Raw genomic sequence first — 18,957 nt, forward strand, 5'->3', positions numbered from 1 at the left:
TGTAGTACCTTACATGCTAAATAAAGGGACACTACATAAGCATTAACAAATAGTTGGACAAATGCAGCATTTAATCTTAGAAGACTGTAGGATGAACCAGGGTTAAAGGGAAAGTCAGTGGAAAGACCAGTAACTCACTGAAGCCTGCACCAACTTTTAACTGACTGCCTCCTATAGGTCAGGTCTGCCTCTAGGCCTAGAGAAGACACTATTCCAAACTTTATGAAGTACATGGTCTTTTTTTTTTTTTGGTAGTGCTGGGGATCAAAATCAGGACATGGTCTCTTAAAGGATTCTTTATCTTAGTAGATATACATATTGAACACTTCATTTGTTAATTGTGACATATCACAACATAAAATTCTATCCACAATGTCTATAAACCTACATAAAGCAGATGACACAAAATATAATAGAACTAGAGAAATGTTATACTATTTGACTCTATCAATACATAAAATCATTTATTTTATATTGAAAACAAAAACTAACAGCAAAAAATATAAGCACTTTTTCTTTTCCTTTTTTTTTTTTTTTCTTATTTGTGGTACTGGGGATTGAACCCAGGGCTGTGTGCACGTAAGGCAAGCACTCTACCAACTGAGCAATATCCCCAGCCCCAAGCATTTTTTAATTAAAAAAAAAAAAAAAAAAAGAGGAGATTTTGATCCAATCATTATGACCACAAGATGAGATTTCTTGCTAAGAAATAAACATCTTTTTCCAAAGCCAGTCTCTGCAAAAGTAAGGTACTGAGCAACCCAGTGAGACCCTGTCTCTAAATGAAATACAAAATAGGGTTGGGGATGTGGCTCAGTGGTTGAATGCCCTGAATTCAATCTCTGGTACCGAAAAAAAAAAAAAAAAAAAAAAAAAAAAAAAAAAATATATATATATATATATATAAATGTTTACAAAGGCAGGATTAATGATAATTAGGAATGGCAGTAAGTTTGAGCTAAAGAGTATTTTAAGAACTCACAGCTGTATGTTATTTATTATCATCCAGTTGAGTAAAATTTTTATTTATTTATTAAAGTGTTTAGATTATTATACAAAAATTATTTAGGTCACAAGTGTATAAACTGATGAATTTTCATAAAAATAATATACCAGCATAAAAATAAACACTTTATTGCCACACTCTGCCCTTTTTTTAATGCAATTGTACTACTGATGTAGAGATGAAAATTACTTTGGCCCTTTATTTTACTGTGTGCTGGACACTAAACCCAGGTCTCACAAATGCTAGGTAAGCACTACCACTGAGCTACATATCCAACCCTCATATTAAATTTTTATTTATTCTGAAAGATTGTATCACTGTTCTTCATCAAGGAAGAAAGTAGTCTTAAAGTACTAAAAAGTTGTTAAGGTTTAAGTATACATAACTTTTATAAGACTTAAATGAGATATAAAAATTTTTTTGCAGCACTAGGGACCATACCCAGCATGCTAAATAAATATACTTTTTCCTGTACTGCTGGGCCTACAAGGATGCAAGTATAGCATTCTAACAACTGAGCTATAGCGCACATCAAGTAAAAAATATTAATGTCCCATTTCTTTTCTATATGTTATAATATCCCAAATTAGATATTTTCTAAGCAATATATAATTGGGTGTATTGTCCCTCCATGGAGTATTTTTGTTCTTTATTTTCTAAGTGGTATAAATTTAGGTAAATTTTCATAATCTCAAACTTACTTAGTCATATTTAGTCCAAATTTTACTTCAAGGAATTTCAGCATATGTCCATTTTCTTTGTGTGGGACAAACATCTGAAAGAGAAAAATACTAGTTGAACAAAGAAATACTAGCTATGTTTATATCAATATACACTTACCCTAATTATTAGAGACAGAAAACAGCAAAACTACAAAAATATAAAATTTAAGTAATACATGGCATAACTATGAAGCGAGATTACTGTTAACAGATTACTGACAAAAAGCAATCACATTACCTTATTATGCTTAAGGATAAAAAGTATAATGGATTCTAAGAATATTTCAACCTTATCCCACCTGGTTCAAGTAACTAACCTACTCTTCTGAATATTTTTTTATTTATTTCAACTTATTCCTTATATTACTTACTGTTAATTGTGTAATAATGACATTTTAAATTAAATTAAAACAAAGTGTATTTCTTTTTTCTTTTTAAGTATATGGAGAAAAGAGAAGAATCAGAATTCTAGTTTCTCACCCAATGTGCTAGTGATGATCATTTTTTGACTCAAAATTGTGCTGTATAACTAGGTATGATGGGTGTACAGCTATAATCCCAACTACTCCGGAGATCAAAGTGGAAGGATCACTTGAGCTCAGGAGTTTCAGTTCAGCAAGGGCAACACAGCAAGACCCCATATCAAATAAATAAATGAAAATTATACTGTATGAACTCTATCATTTTGCTATCTTATTATTTTCATTAAAATTTAGTCTAATACATTTCATTTTTCAACTTGTTCTACTACATGAAAATAACATAGTTACTTACCTTCATTGTAATATTCAATGTCACTGTCAGAGTACACACCAGGTAAAAATTAATCACTTTCATTATTTTAGCTACAAAAGTTCCTTTCTTCACATTTAGCTATGGAGGAGAAAATCACATGAACATAGAATTAGCAATTTAAAAGCTGCCACGTGCCACGTGTGGTGGCACATGCCTGTTAATTCCAGCTACTGGGGAGACTGAGGCAGGAGGATCACAACATTGAGACTAGCTTCAGCAACTCAGAAACAACCACCTCAAAATAAAAAATAAATAGCACATGCCTATAATTCCTGTAGCTCAGGAGACTGACCCAAGAGGATCTAAGTTCAAAGCCAGTCTCAACAACTTAGAAAGATTCAGAATGACTTAGTGAGACCCTCTCTCAAAATAAAAAATAAAAAAGGCTGGGGATATAGCTCAATGGTAAGCACCCCTAGAGTCAACTCCAGTACCATTGAAAAAAATTTAATACGAACGATAGAAAGGCAATGTTAATTACCTGAAGGCACTTAGTAAGCATTAAGGCTGCTACTAAACTTAATAAAGGAGATACCAATAAAGCCGGATTCTCAAACTGCAGTAAATATCCCAGAAAGAGAGAAAATATATAGATTTTATACACTTCGTGAACCTGTTTAAACAAAAATAAAATGAGAATACGTAAATGTTATTGTATATCTTATTAATTTTGTTTAGCATAGATCTGACAGCGTTTGTACAGTAAATGTACTACAATTTAAGACAGTATTATGAAATGGTTTATTTGTATTTTTAATGTTATGGTTTGTAATACACTTGTCGCTTTCTTCTTAGAACTCTCCAGAAACAAGGTAAGGAGCTTTAAAATCCTGAATATTGAAATCAGACTAAAAGAACCTTCTTTAATGCCATGCTTTGACTTAATTTCATTTGGCTTACCCTATTAAAATTCATCTATGCAACCTCAAATTATATAAATCAAAAACCCTTAGCAATTCATAAAATCTAAAGTATGAAAATATAGGGCCATGAAATACGCCACTGCACAGAAGTATTTTTCTCTACATTTATGCTACATCTACATTTCTTCTTTTCCAGTTGGTTCCCCTTCACTAACAGAAAATGCTAGAATGATAGTGCAAGTCTGGACAAGGAAAGAGGAGTCTGCTCTTCCCTCTTGCTTCCTATTCCTATTGACCTGGGGTTTCTCTGAGCCACACTTATGTAATACTTCTTAATCCCAACAGCAATTCCTTCCTATTGAAGCTCTGGATACAGTTGAAGCTTTTCCAACACTTGAAAAACCAACTTCATCACATCCTCCAGCTCTAGAGACCCAGGACCTACTGGCCAGACCTGTATCCTCAGAGACCTGGGTTCCAGTTCCGAAGGTCCATCTTTTGAGCCCAGAGACACCTGCAAAGCTGAGCAGTAGTCCTACTCACAATTCTGAGTTTCAGCTCCCTGGAGTCCCTCTAAGTTTCTGCACTTTAATAACTTCATATTCTTCACTTTATTCCTATAGCACTTCCTGCAGTGACTACCTTTATGATACTGTCAACCTCTTATTACCATGTCAATCAATCAATAAGTTAATGACTTTAAGCTTTCATATCTCCAGCCCCTACTTTAAGTTATTTTAACAATTGTTTTTTGTGGTGTGTATGAGGCTTTTTTGGAGTTGGGTAGTAAAACCAGGGATTTGCTTAGCATATCCTCTGCCACTGAACTTTATCTCCAGCTTGCTTAACAAATCATGTTAAATTCCCTCTGTTAAAATAACTTAAATCTTGGTACTCATCAGGATTCTGAATCAGCTCAGTATATGGAATGACTAAACAAAAGAAAGGTGTTAAGATACAACAATGCAAAAACATGTATTCTCTGGATTTAAATTCAACATTTCAAAATGTCATAATACCTTGTCACTTTGTTCCACTGAAAAGATATCTAGCAGGAACAGAGATATTGCTTGAAGAAACAAGAGATAATGGCTATACTCCCACATCATCATAAAGGTGTAAGTTGAAGCACTCATCAACAAGTAGCAAAACCTCTAAGAAAAATGAAAGAACGAAACTATGTATCAGTAGCTTTATTACCATAAAACTCATAAGGTTGTTACCTCAAAGTGGCAGTTCTGTTACTGGGTCAACTTTAAGCCATATAAATTCTTAAAACTATTTTTAAATCACATAACTCTCACTAAAATCTTACAAAATAATAAGCTCTTAAATAAGGCACTCTCAAGAGAAATCAACCACTTGTCCTTCAACATCACATTGAAAAATCTCAGTATGACAAAGAGAAAAAAAATAAAAGAAGAAAAAACAACATCACATTGAAAAATCTCAGTATGACAAAGAGAAAAAAAATAAAAGAAGAAAAAACAGGACAAATATCCTTCATCCCACAAGAGATAAAGCAATAAATAAGAAGAAAATGGTGGATTTTATTAGATTTGATTGGTGAGTTTTTGTTAAATGTGGAAGTAACTCCTTTCGCCCTGAAAATAATATTTTTACTTCCATGGTGATTCTTAATTTCCTAAAAGCTATCATTTAAAGAGTCTATGTCTCAGCCTAAACTCAGCCTGGATCTTTGCTCTTTTCATTTCCTTTTCACAAAAGTATGGTCTTATCTCATTCCAATGCTTGTACTATAAAATATATAAACACAGATGCTTTCTTCTATCAAATTACTAAACAGGAATTTCATTGCCCTTGCCTGAAATATGCCTGGCTAAAATCAATTATGTCCTTCTAATGCCATCTCCCAAATGATCTCTTAGTGAATAACCAAGTCTGTGACAAATTCATTGTCATGTAGCATACTTCTAACAACAGTCTCTCCTTCCTTCATGGATCTGCTTTTTTTCCCTAATTTCTCCACTGGCTATAGTGTGAAATGATCTCATTCTGGTAAGAACATCAAAGGAGCCGGACAATAAAGTCAGGTAAAGAAGACTGAGAACTGTGTTCACTCAAACTAAATTCTTCATACTCAGCTGACTACACTCAATGACAAATTCTGGAGTCAGAAATACCTCAGTCATCAGCAGGTAAAATAAACTTCCAGTATCCTGAATAAGACCAGAGAGGACTGGGGATGTAGCTTAGAGGTAGAATGCTTTACTTAGCATTCATGAGGCCCTGGGTACCAGGGGGAAAAAGGGAATCAAGACCAGAGTTCAAAATGTAAGCGATGGCAAAATTCCATCAGCTGGTCAAATAATTCCAACTACAAAGTTCAGAAGGGCTCTACACTGATGAAACACATAAGCTTCTGCTCTTCCTATCACCATAGCTATCTATAGGAAAAATGTCCTGGAAACCTTGTTTTTTTTTTTTTTTTTTTTAATTTGTTCTTTTTAGTTATACATGACAGTAGAATCTATTTTGATATATTTTTACAAGCATGGAATATATCTTATTCTAATTAATTAGGATCTCAGACTTGTGGATGTATATAAGGTTGAGATTCTCCATGGTGTAATTCATATACATACATAGGAAAGTTATGTCAAATTCATAACACTGTCTTTTGGAAACCTTTTAATGTGCAATGACCAGAACTATAATAACCAAGCCTTAAAACCATCAACCCCAGAGAAAACAGTTTCAGAAATCAATAAAGAATGAAATCTAGATCCAAACAAAAATAACCTACTGGTCATATGGAAATTACTTTGGGGATTCTGGGGAAAAGTTACAACATAATAAAACAAAATGCTGATGCCAAGAGTCTATTCTCAAACTACTTTAATAATATGCAGCAAAAATAAGTCATATAGATAGAAATATCATCAAACATATTTGGGCAATTAGCTAAATTTTTCCTTTCTCTGAATATTTTCAAAGTTCTGCACAGTCTTGTCCAACCCTTATCTTGCTCAGTGTCTCCAAGTATTTCTTACTGTGCCTGTAGGGTGAACACACACACACACATACATACACACACACACACACACACATATATACAGATACATATGATTTAAGTGAAACATCAAGTAGATTTCAGTAATCAACCACATAATTGCACAAGAGATCTGTTTGTATATTCTGATGTAACAACTGGGACTACAGGATCTAGGCTCAAGAATGGGAAGAAAAGTATAAGATACGTGATTTTAAAAGTTCAAGTTATTGGAACTGCTACTGAGCAATGACAAGAAGCAAAGTATTGATACACGTAGCTCAGATGGATGTCCAAAGCATTAGGATGAATAAAAAAATCCAATCTCAAAGGGTTACATACTTTTTGATTCCACTTCTCTAACCTTTCAAACTGACAAAAATCATGCTGATAGCAAATCAGTGATTGCCAATAATAGAGTGGGAGGATGTGACTATAAAGAAGTAACATGAGGGAGTCTCTTGATGGTAATGGAAAAGCTCTGTACCTTGATTTTTAATGATGGTTACTCAAATCTACATGTGATAAAAATTCATACAATCATCCACCCTTCACCCAAAGAGGGAGCGTATGCAAAACTTGGTGAAATTCAAAGGTCTGTACCTGAATTAATAGTAGCTGTACATGAGAATTCTCTATACTATTTTTGTAATTTCTTGTGAATCTTAAACTCATTCAAGTTAAAAATAGAGGGGAGGGACATAGAGTGAATATAATTGAAAGATTGGGCAGTTTTGTTTCTTGAAAAACTGAGTTGTTAAGTTGAAAGGGTTAAGAATACACCATAGTTAACCCCGCACATACACAGTGTTTTTTATAGATGCCTTAATATTCTTACCCTTCTTTGTTTTATTTTTCTGCAGTGCTGGGGATCAAGTCCAGGGTCTTGTGCAAGCTAGGTACATATTCTACCACTGAGCTACATCCACAGCCATTTTAGTACTTGCATATTGATATGTTACTGTTGTTGAATACTCTTCAGTACCAGATGAGTTACTGGCTAGTTATACTCACATAAGTTCAATTCTGTCCCCCTCCCCATTATTTTAAAATTAAAAGAGAAAAAGACAGTGGAGAGTTGGGGGATACTATGGATTACTTTCAAAGTAGGAAAATGAATTGTGGTTAAAAGAAAAAACAAAAAATCTAACCAAAAATAAAATTATAAACCGATCTTGGATCCCTTTAAACATACAAGGTCTTTTTCCAGGTGGACTCAGAAGCCACATGTGAGAGAAGGTCACTGTGCTAGAAGATGAAAGGAATTGGCTGCAGAGAGCAGAGATCTCCTCACCTTTGTCTTAAAACTCTCCATTTGTACTTTGTGTTAATAAGAAATAAATACCTACTCTGTTGAAGAAAAAAAAAGTACAGGGTCCTTGGTAACAATAGTGAACTGTAAGGAAATATCCTTTTTACTGTATACCTTTTTTAAAAAATATTTTTAGTTATAGATGGACACAATACCTTTATTTTATTTGTTTATTTTTTTATGTGGTGCTTAGGATCAAATCCAGTGCCTCACTGTACTAGGCAAGCACTCTACCACTGAGCCACAACCCCAGCCCCATACTGTATACCTTTTTGCACTGACATTGCTTTTTATCATGTGTATAATGTGTATTACTTTTTTGACTAAAAAATTAGAACAGGGTAGGGGTTGTAGCTTGTGAGAGAGCACTTTTTTGCATGTGTGAGGCACTGGGTTCGAGTCTCAGCACCACATATAAATAAATGAATAAAATAAAGGTCCATCAACAACTGAAAAAAAAAATCAAAACAAATGACCAGGTGCAGTGGCACATGCCTATAAATCCAGCAGCTCAGGAGGCTTAGGCAGGAAGATTGCAAGCTCAAGTCCAGCCTCAGCAAGTTAGCAAGGCACTAAGTAACTTAGTGAGATCCTGCCTCAAAATAAAAATAAATAAACAAACTAAGGGCTGGGGATGTAGCTCAGTGGTTAAGCACCCTTAGGTTCAATACACAGTGTCTAAATAAATAAATTAATTAATTAAATAAAAGGAATTAGAACAAATGCATAGCACAATAATATGGCAATGAAAAAGGATACTCAGAAAAAATAATATAGTATAATATAGGGGCTGGGCTTGTGGCTCAATGGTAGAGCGCTTGCCTAGCATGTGTGAGGTACTGTGTTCAATTCTTAGCACTACATATAAAAAATGAATAAAATAAAGGTCCATTAACATCTTTAAATATTATTCAAAAATTATAGTGTAATATAAAAGGGAAAAATAAGTTTATGAAGAACTTTTAAAATAAATAAAAACAATGATTTCATTAAAAAAGATAATTATACATTTTTTAGGCAACAGAAGTTACCTAAAAAGGTAATAAAAGCAGCTTAGAGGATTGGGGATATAGCTCAGTTGGTAGAGTGTTTGCTTTGCGAGCACAAGGCCTTGAGTTCAATTCCCAGCACTGCAAAAAAAAAAAAAAAAAAAAAAAAAAACAACAAAAAAAACCAGCTTAGATATTTTGCTATACTAACCTCTTATTCAAAAATTGAAGAACTATTCTTCTATAGGGGATAACCCATAATCTAATATAAAAATACTCAAACATAGACTCTGTGACTACTAAGCAAAATATTCTTGTTAGAAAGCTCTTTATTAAAAAAAAGGAGGAAAAAAAAAGAGAAAACTTACAAATCTTCAATGTGCTCATGTTACTTTACATACAAAAGAAAACTTTAGAGTTATAGAAATTTAAAATTTTGCTAAGCTCAGGACACCTGTCAACACTGAAAGGAGAGAACAATATTTGTTTAGAGATTTCAAAAAGAAACCAGTAGTGCATCCTGTGTCTGAGACAATCAGGTTTAATAGAGGACTTTCCTTGGTCCCTCTAGTTTCTTCTCATAGCCAGAAATTCTAAACTCAAGATAAGCATAACTAACATAGGATCACTACATTTCAGTCAGTCTCGACTGGTTGTCTTTGTAATCACATTTATTCTATTTTATGCATTTAAGATCTTTTCTCTGAGTCAGGGTCTGTAGGCTTCATTCAGTTGCCAAAAGGTTAAACTTACTACTAAACTGTATGGGACAATTTCCAGAAACTTTCACTAACCTACCTACACCTCAGTCACAGAAAACACATGCATAAACAGAATATGTAGTGCTACTATTGAAGTTAACACAGCTGTAATCTGTGGTCACTCTTCATATCTTCATTAACATTTCTTTAAATATTAACATTCAATATTAATATTTAATTAAATTATACTTCAATAAAGTTCCAAGTAAGAGAAGTGGTAAAATATCAATGGGATAGATTGATTTTTAAAATAAGATATTCTTCATATATTTGTCAAATAAAATTGACATTAAAAAATATAACATTTTTGTTTTCCTAAAAATAATTTATTGTCAATCAGATCACAGAATAACACTATACAAAAACTCCCTAATTATAGCCTTTATTATTATTATGTAGTAACTAAGCTTCACTGAATATAACTAGCTTTAAAATTATATACCACATTTGTAATACATGAGAATTAACTGTGAAGGACCAGACAGATTTGTGTCTTACCTCTGCATAAGTATTTAAGTTGCTTTTTAAATAGCCTGTAAGTGCAGCAACTTGGCAGGCAAAATATGGTAGTGCCCAGTTTTCTCTTAAAGGAATGGAGTATTCAATTCTTGTTGTATCTACCCTAAAATAAATCACAAATGAACAGCAAAAGTAAGACACTATATTTGTGTAAGACTATACTTTTCTAAGCATTTTCACACATATAGAGATGGATATGCTTGCTTGTGCTCTAATCACTCAACAGCCAAGTGACACACACCTGAGTAGTGTTAACTGGAGTGGTAAATTATATTTCCCATTACACTGGTCATAGACACTGTGATGTTTGCAAATCATCAAAATTACAAATATTAAACCCTCACAGAACAAGAAGCTACAGTTACAACAGCAATAAATCCAACCAGGCTCAGCATGAAATCCCGGCCACAAGAAACAAACTCAGACTTTAAAAAGCCATGAAAACCAATGGTTAAAGTATTTTTGGAAGCAATTAAGGAGAAATTACACTACAAGGCATATTTAAAGTCTAAAAATCATTCATTCTATTCCCTCCAAAGTTCTTGTGTTATTCACCCTTCCTTTCCTCACATTCCATCTTTTCTTTATTCTCAGAGCAGCACAATGTACTTTCTTATAGCAAGTCTTCTACAGCCTTCTCTGGGATTCTTCTAATTTACATTTTTGCTTATTTTCAGTTGAGCATAACAGTTCAGCGGTTATGTAAACCAAGACAAAAGATTTTCTTAGGAAGAAAGAGACAAGAACATGATAAAAAATATTGTACTGTTAATTTTTTTCCTATTGATGCATATTTAAGAGCACCAAACATTATTATAAAACAAGTCAAGCATTTCCACCACCCTAAAATACTTTCAAGTATTGTCCATTCGTAAATATTTTACGTAATCAGCACTAAGGAAATAGTGTCGTGGTACAGTTGCCTAGAATGTGCAAGGGGCACTGAGTTTGACCCCAAGCATAGGGTGGGGGACTATCTTACAGAATCAATTCTTTTTTGAATTTTAATCTGCTTTTAAAACTTACATATGTATTTTGCATGCTGTCCCTTCTTTATACTTACTCATTATTATAAAATGCATACAAGAAAAATAAATCTTTAAATACCTATAATGTCCACCACTCAAGAGACTACCATTATTAAACTTTCTTCCATAGGTTAGCCAGTGCAGTAAGATGACAAAAAGAAATAAAAGACATAAAGGCTGAAAAGAAAAGTAAAATTGTTGATTTCCACATAAGATATTGCACACAAAAACCCTAAAATCTATTAAGAACTACTAAAACAAATTTAGCATGCTGAGGAATACAAGATTAACATACAAAAATCATCTGCTTTTCTATAAACTATCAATGAACATTACAATTAGCATTTATAGTATTAACAAAAAAGATCAAATATATATGAATAAATCTAAAGAAAGGTGTCCAAGAACTCTACACTGAAAACTACAAGTGTTAAAGGAGAGCAAAGAGGCCTATTAAATGTGGAGCTGGGCAGGGTGGTGCACACCTGTAATCCCAGCAGCCTGGGAGACTGAGGCAGGAGGATCACTAGTTCAAAGTTAGGCTCAGCAACTTAGTGAGGCCCTAAGCAACTCAGCGAGATCCTATCTCTAAATAAAATAAAAAGAGTTGGGAGGTGGCTCAGTGGTTGAATGTCCCTGAGTTTAATCCCCAGTACAAAAAAAAAAGTGGAGATATACCATGGAAAGAAAGATAATATTGTTTTTTTTGTGTGTTTTTTGTTTTTTTGGGTGCTGGGGATCGAACCCAGGGCCTTGTGCTTACAAGGCAAGCACTCTACCAACTGAGCTATCTCCCCTGCTAATATAGTTAACATGTTCATTTTCTCCAATTTAATCTATGGATTCTATGGTAGCTTTATCAAAATATAAGTTTTTTGCAAAAGAAATTAAGCTGATCCTAAAATTCGTATGGGAGTACAAAGACATATAACAGTTAAAATAATCTTGAAAAAGAACAAAAACATTACACTCTCTAATTTTAATTTTGGATTAGATTAGGGAATGTGGCTCAGTGGTAGACCGCTTGCCTAGCATGCATGAGGCCATGGGTTTGATCCTCAGCATAGCAAAAAGAAAAAGGAAAAAAAAAAAGTAATGATTATCAATACAGCATAGTATTAGAGTTAAAATATATAAATCAATGGAATAAAACAGACCCAAAATCTAGAAATAAGCCCACAAAAATATAGTTATCTCATTTTTAAAATAAAAGTGCTAAGTTACAACACTGGTAAAAAGATCTTTTTTGAAAAATAAAACTGGAACAACTGAACATCTATATAAAAAAGTGAATCAATCATTACCTCACACCATACATAAAACTTAATTGGAATTCAATGACATACAAGATGGAGATAAATCTCAAAATTATACAGACCCAGTCACAAAAGAATACATACTATATGATTACACAAAATAAAAGTAATCTATATAGTGATGGAAATCAGAACAGTTTTTTATCTTGAAGGGTATTAGAAAACTTTCTGTGATTATAGAAATGTCCTCTACCTTTTTTAGATAGTGATTACACAGGTGCATAAAATAGTAAAAACTTACTGAATACTTTATGCATTTTATTGTTTCTTAGTTATATCTCAAAAGAACTATCAAGAAAAAATTAGACTATGTCTTAGTCAGTTTGGGCTACTATAACAAAATATTAGACTATAATTTATAAAACAACAGAAATTTATAGCTCATTGTTTTGGAGGCTGGGCAATTTAAGAACAAGGTGCCATCAAATTCAGTGTCTGGTAAGGGCAATGGTTCACAGATGGCACTATCCAGTTGTATTCTCACATGGTAGCACTACTTCCGTTCATACAGGCTCTTAGTTTCATGACTTAATTACCTCCCTAAGGTCCCACCTCTTAATACTGCCACATTTGTGATTAAATATCAACATATGAATTTTGGGGGAATCTTTTAAAACAGAATGGATTAGATGAAAGTATTAATGAGTTTGGGTTTGACAAAGATTTCTTAAATATGACACAAAAAAGCAAAGGGTTTAAGGGGAAGGAAGAAGTAGAGGGAAGGGGGAAGTCCTGACCAAATTATGTTGTTATACGCTGTGTGTATAAATATGCAACAACAAATCCTACCGTTAAATAAAATATAATGCACCAATAAAAAAATGTGGGAAAAAAATTTTTTAAAAAGACACAAAAACTGAAAAAACACACACTGGACTTCATCAAAATTGAAAATGTTTTTCTTGTGCTGGGGCTCACACCCAGGGCCTGGTGCATGACAGTCAACCACTCTAGTACCAAGTCATATCTCAGCCCCCACTCCAAATTTAAAACTGTTGCTCTTCAAAAGTTATTAAGGAAGATATAAGCCACAGACTGAGAGAGAATATCTACAATATGTGCCCCTGAAAAAGGACTTGTATCTAGAATACACAGTCATGTATCACTTAAGGACAGGGATGGTTATGTCCTCAGAAATGCACTTAGTTGATTCATCATTGTGCAAACATCATAGAATGTACTTATACAAACCTAGAGAATATAGCCTACTATGTGCTGGAGCTATATAGTATAACCACCATCATGTATTCAGTTCATTGGGGACTACAGTTTTTCACTACTGTGACCAAAATACCTGACATAAACAACTTAAAAGAGGAAAGGTTTATTTTGGATCATGACTTCAGATGTTTCAGTTCACTGTCAGTTGGCTCCATTGCTTTGGGCCTGAGCATCAGAGCAGAAGGGTGTGGCAGAGGAAAACTACTCAGGTCATGGCATCCAGGAAGCAGACAGAGAAGGAGCCAGGGACAAGAAACACCCTTTCAGGGCATGATGCGATTGACCTACTTCCTTCAACCAGGCCCCACCACGCACAGCCTTCATCATCTCTTAGTAGTCCAGTTCATTCAGCTATCAGTGGATTAACCCACTGATGAGGTCAAAGCCCTCATGATTCCACAACTTCCCAAGCCACACCTCTGTACTCTGCTGCACTGAAAACCAAACCCTCAACATGGGTCTTTGCAGGATATCTCACATCCAAATCATAATAAACACAAGGTCATTATATGTTGTATGACTATATATAAAGAACTCCTACAACTTCAAAATTAAAAAGTGAACAATGCCATAAAAAATGTAAAAGATGTGAACAGATACTCTACCACAGAAGCATATGAACAAACATCAGTCAATAAATAAATGCAAATTTAAACAATAAGATACTACTGCATACTCACTAATTTAGCTAAAGTTTAAAAGACTGTCACCCTTCTACCTTCAAAAGACCAACCATATCAAGTTTGGTAAGGTTACAGAACAAACAGGACTCTCAAACACTTCTAATTGAAATATAAAATGGTATAACCACTGTAGAAAAACAGGCTGGCAGTATCTAAAAGTTAAATACAGTTGGGTTTACTGTCATAAGCTGTAATACCAGCTACTTGAGAGGCGAAGGCAGGATGATTCCAAGTTCCAGGTCAGCCTCAGCGCTTAGTGAGACCCTATTACAAAAATAAAAATTTAAAAAGGGCTGGTAATTTGCCTAGCACATGCAAAGCCTGGAATTCAATCCCCAGTATTGCAAAAAAAAAAAAAAAAAAAAAAAAGTCAAATATATCTATCATATGACAGAGCCATTCTATTCCTAGGTACTTGCCCAAAAGAAATGAAAGCATATGTCCTCACAAGAGTTGAACACAAATGTTCACAGCAGTTTTATAATAACAGTAACAGTTCAAAACTGGAAACTACCCAAACATCAACATTTGAATGGATAAACAAACTGTGTAATATCCACACCATAGGATACTACTTAATAAAAATGAATGAACTATGGAAGCAGACAACATATATGTACTTCAACAGAATTATCCTTAAAAAAAGAGTCAGATTTTTTTAAATGCTGTTATTATTCCATTTATATAACATTCTAGAAAATGCAAAAAAAAAAATGCTGGGGTGACATATGCCTATAAGCTCAGCAACTCAGGAGACTAAGGCAGAAGGATCACAAGTTCAAGGCCAACCTCAGCAACTTAGCAAGACCCTATGATGACACATAATGGGGGGTAGGAAGGGTTAGTGTTGGGGTTGGAGTTGGGTTTAGGGAGGGGGGCAGGAATGGAGGAAGGAAGGACTGCATAGATGGAGGGGAAGGGTGGGAGGGGAGGGGGGGAAGGGAAAAAATGGCAGAATGAATCAAACAACATTATCCTATGTAAATTTATGATTACACAAATGGTATGCCTTTACGCCATGTACAGACAGAGAAACAACATGTATCCCATTTGTTTACAATAAAAAAAATAAATAAAAATAAATAAATAAATAAAACATAAAAAGGGATGGGGATGTAGCTCAGGGGTAAAGTGCCCCCGAGTTTAACCCCCAGTACCCAAAACAAACAAACAAATCAAAACAAAAATAGTAATTAACAGTGACAGGGGGCAAAACACCACATGGAGGGATCAGAAGAGGAAAGAGGGAAGAATTAGAAAGGGACACAAAGAAACTTTTAGGGGTGATGGATATGCTTATTGTATTGACTGTGCAGTTGCAGAATCTAGCACACTGCAATACAAACCAGCAGTTAAAAATAGTAATTGGGGGGCTGGGGAGATAGCTCAGCCGGTACAGTGCTTGCCTTGCAAGCACAAGGCCCTGAGTTCCATCCCCAGTACCACAAAAAAAAAAAAAAAAAAAAATAGTAATTGGGAGCTGCAGTTGTAGCTCAGTGGTAGAGGTGCTTGCCTGGCACATGCGAGGCACTGGGTCTGATTGTCAGCACCACATAAAAATAAGTAAGTAAGTTGGGACTGGGAATGTGACACAGTGGTAGAGTGCTTGCCTAGCATGTGTGAAGCACTGGGTTCGATTCTTGGCACCACATAAAAAAATGAATAAAGGTACTGTGCCCAACTACAACTAAAAAAAAAAAAAAAAAAGAATTTTTTTAAAAAGTAAAATGAAGGTATTATGTCCATCTACAACTAAAAAAATTTAAAAATTAAAAGCTGGATCAGTTGAGATCTGTAGCTCTGCATATACATTCACAGAGATCAAATTCTGAGTTTAATTTTATCCTTTCATTTTAATCTTTCTAAAAATCCAGATCCATAATTTGGATCACATAGATGACTCTGGAATTTACTACTGCCAAACGATTTCAGCACTCCCTTCTGTGTTTTTGTTAATAATCTATTTGGCAGAACAGTACTACTACTTTAATTGGTTTGAACTAATCAGAAAAAAATGACATCTTAATACTAAATGATGCATTGCCAAACAAAACAATTTCCTGATCACTGTGGCGCAAAAAAAAAAAAAAAAGTAATAGACTGAAGAGAGCAAAATGATGGGAAGTGAGTCATTCATGGCACCCAAGTGCTGTACACTTGTCATACTCGTGACAACCTGTTATGCTGGTACCACATTTACACTGAGAATAGCAATCTAGTTTCATCAAAACATCACACTTCAAATTCAATTAATAATTTACTGGTTTGTTATTTCATTAGTAAATGCTTTGTTGTACAGCAACATAAGCTTTTTAGACATAAGGAATTTTCCTTGTATGTGTGTGTGAGGGGGTGGTGTTTGAACTCAGGATCTTATATGAGATAGACAAACATTCAACCACTGAGCTACACTCCTAACCCCTTACTTAAGTCAACATGTGGAATCCATGAGAATTACTAAGTTTTGTTTTGTTTGTAAGTTGCTCTGAGAGGATCAAATTCAGGACCTTACACACGCTAGGCAAGAACCACCACTGAATTACAGTCCTAGCCCATAAATTTTAAATATACATATCAAAATTATAAAAATTATTAAGTTAGTTGACAATAGGTAAAACAACCTGGCATGTCAATGTGTAATATGTGAAAGCTAAAACCCACCAATACATTCTCTTTCACCGATATAATTTATGTAATCATTCATCAGTATTTGGGAGATCTAATTTTTTATATTATTACAAATAATTATTTGTATTGTCATTGTTAAATTTCGAATTACTATAAAAAATAGTATGATAAATGAATTCAAGTAATGGAACTTTTTGCCTTTTTAAAATAACTTCTTTGGAATAAAATGGAATTCCTAAGGAAAACTGCTACCTAAAAGTGAAACAATGTTGCACTTCCCCCCTCCCTCCTCTTGGTCCCTTTACTCTACTGATCTCCCTTTGTTTTCCATGAGATTCACCCTCACCTTTCTTTTCCTTTTTTCTCCCTAGCTTCTGCATATGAAAGAAAATATAGTCCCTTGACCTTCTGAGATTGATTTATTTTGCTTAACATAATGGTCTCTAGTTCCATCCATTTTCCTGCAAATGACATAATTTCATTTTTTTTTATGACTGAATAAAGCTCCATTGTGTATATATACCAAATTTTCTTTATCCAATCATCCCTAAAGCTCAGGAAATAATGCTAAGAGTTAATAAATGGGATGGCATCCAATTAAAAAGCTTCTACACAGCAAAGGAAAACAATAAGGAATGTAAAAAGAGAACCTACAGAATCAGAGAAAATCTCTGCTAGCTACTTCTCTGACAGAGGATTAATATCTAGAATATATAAAGAACCCTGAAAACTTCACACTAAAAAATTAAACAACCCAATTAATTAATGGGCAAATGAATTAACCAGATACTTCTCAAATGAAGAAATAACTATTTATGTTAAAGATAACCCAGAAGTACTGGTTATGAAGAAAAATTCTACTTCTGAAGAATGAAGAATGTAGTTGAAAAACAGGAAAATGTAATTTTATAAATCCTAATGGAATGACTCCTTAAGGCAAAGATTATTAACTGGAGTCACAACACTCAAGTAAACGGTTATTAGCTAAAAGGACATTCATTTGGTGTCATTAATACCACACAGTTTATTTTCTAGTAGTTAGAGAAAAATAACTATTTAATGGAGAGATCAGACTGTCATCCTCAAAATCACTAGTCAAATCTCATTTTCAAGAGGGATGAATTATATATCACGTAACTTTAATGTTAACATGAAAAATACATAATCTACAATATATTCTAACTGAACTGTTTATTTTTCTTTCTTTTTCTTTTTTCTTTTTTTGTTTGGTACTAGGGCCTGAACCCAGGGACGCTTTACCACTAAGCCTCATTCCCAGAACTTTTTATTTTATGGTGAGACAAGGTCTCACTAAGTTGTCAAGGCTGGCCTCAAACTTGTGGTCCTCCTACCTTGGTGTCCTGATTCACTGGGATTACAGGCCTGTGCCACCATGCTTGGCTCAACTATTTATCTTTTTATTTTTTTTAAATATTTATTTATTTATATGTGGTGCTGAGACTCAAACCCAGTGCCTCACACATGGGAGGCAAGTACTCTGCCACTGAGCCACAACCCCAGTCTATCAACTATTTATCTTGAACCCATCAAAGTCATTAAAATTTCCAGTACAGAAACACAGAACATAATGGTAAAAGCTAAATGACACCAAATGATCCACAAAGAGAAATCCAGAAGGTAGGATATTCTATAGGACAGTTGACTTATCTCTTAACATAAAAAAAGAACTAGAGTAGATATAGAGAATTAAGGAACATACCAACCAGATGTGATATATAGTCCTGGATTAATTAATTACTGGTTTAAATGAACTCATTACATAGGATATTTTGAAGTCAACCGGGAAACTATAATAAGGATTGAGAATTAGATCAGATAAAAAGTGGCCGGAAGGTGTAGTTCAGTAATAAGAGCACTTGCCTAGCATGTATGAGGCCTTGTGTTCAATCCTCAGTACCACTAGAAAGAAAAAAAGAAAGGAAGGAAAGAAGGAAGAAAGGAAGGAAGAAAGAAAACATGGAAGAAAGAAAGGTAAAGATGAATAAAATTAGCACATGAAATAATATGTGTAATATATCTCATTTTGATTAAAAAATGTAGAGACACAAACACAGGAATTCAAAAACACATTCACATAGGA

The 18,957-nt window shown here is 34.0% G+C and overlaps 1 protein-coding gene across 3 annotated transcripts in view; it reads right to left on the bottom strand.

Moving 5' to 3' along the window:
• Nucleotides 1-18,957, bottom strand: part of Dpy19l4 (dpy-19 like 4) — a 79,051-nt gene that overhangs the window by 35,788 nt on the left and 24,306 nt on the right. For 2 of the 3 annotated variants that reach the window (XM_047521745.1, XM_047521758.1), the window contains 5 exons: nt 9,960-10,083; nt 4,406-4,540; nt 3,005-3,136; nt 2,503-2,601; nt 1,708-1,781 (listed from right to left, as the gene is read on the bottom strand). In XM_047521745.1, coding sequence (XP_047377701.1) covers nt 1,708-1,781; nt 2,503-2,601; nt 3,005-3,136; nt 4,406-4,540; nt 9,960-10,083 — 564 coding nt within the window. The remainder of the gene's footprint in view (nt 1-1,707; nt 1,782-2,502; nt 2,602-3,004; nt 3,137-4,405; nt 4,541-9,959; nt 10,084-18,957) is intronic. The other variant, XM_047521752.1, reaches the window with a different exon arrangement.

The sequence above is a fragment of the Sciurus carolinensis genome, chromosome 1 (genome assembly GCF_902686445.1).
Source record: "Sciurus carolinensis chromosome 1, mSciCar1.2, whole genome shotgun sequence".
Lineage (NCBI taxonomy): Eukaryota > Metazoa > Chordata > Mammalia > Rodentia > Sciuridae > Sciurus > Sciurus carolinensis.